General features: G+C 52.8%; 1 protein-coding gene across 1 annotated transcript in view; it reads left to right on the top strand.

The window, feature by feature from the left end:
• Positions 1–275: 275 nt before the first annotated feature.
• The window catches only part of TPI1 (triosephosphate isomerase 1), a 12666-nt gene continuing 12252 nt past the window's right edge, over positions 276–689 (top strand). Inside the window, exon 1 of the mRNA XM_018567364.1 lies at positions 276–433. Within this exon, the coding sequence (XP_018422866.1) occupies positions 322–433 (112 nt within the window). The 5' untranslated portion in view covers positions 276–321. The remainder of the gene's footprint in view (positions 434–689) is intronic.

The raw sequence follows: 689 nt of genomic DNA, 5'->3' as shown, positions 1-689 counted from the left end.
CTCTCAGTTCACCATCATATCTTCACCCCGTATCTATGTTTCTATCTATCCCTATCAGCCCGGCACATAATTATAAAAGCAGAACATCTATAATTAAGGCCCCGCTGCAAATTGGCATGCCTTGCCCACACTAAAGATGGCGCCCCGAGGAGCGGGGCGTGTGTCATCTGTCAAAGCGTCAGTGGGCGGAGCGGTTGGAACCTTTGCCCAGGAGAAGGGGCGTGTCCCCCGGTTCTTATTTAAAGGCTTCGCACGCAGTCTGTACTTCTGCTATCACCGCACCCGATTCATTGAGATCCCGACACCTCCAGCACAGCCATCATGTCTCCAAGGAAGTTCTTCGTGGGGGGAAACTGGAAGCTGAACGGAGATAAGAAGAGCCTGGGAGAGCTCATCAGTACCCTGAACGCCGGCAAGATCAGTGCAGACACAGGTGGGTTGTGACCTGAGCCCCAATGATTGCGTTTGTACCTGGAAAGTGCTATTAGAATATATGTGATCGATATTACTAATATATCAGCAACCTGATCAATTCAGGCACAGGTGGGGGGATGACCTGAGCCCAACGCCCCCTTCACGTCCATGGTCCTGAGCCCTGATGCACCCATTCACTTCTATGGTCCTGAGTCGTCGTTCTCTTCTCCCCTCCCCCCCCCCCCTTCACCTGTGTGGCCTGATCCCACCTTTTC

Source organism: Nanorana parkeri, unplaced genomic scaffold, assembly GCF_000935625.1.
Source record: "Nanorana parkeri isolate BGI_ZX_2015 unplaced genomic scaffold, ASM93562v1 scaffold1037, whole genome shotgun sequence".
NCBI lineage: Eukaryota > Metazoa > Chordata > Amphibia > Anura > Dicroglossidae > Nanorana > Nanorana parkeri.
This window is presented reverse-complemented; position numbering and strand designations above follow the sequence as displayed.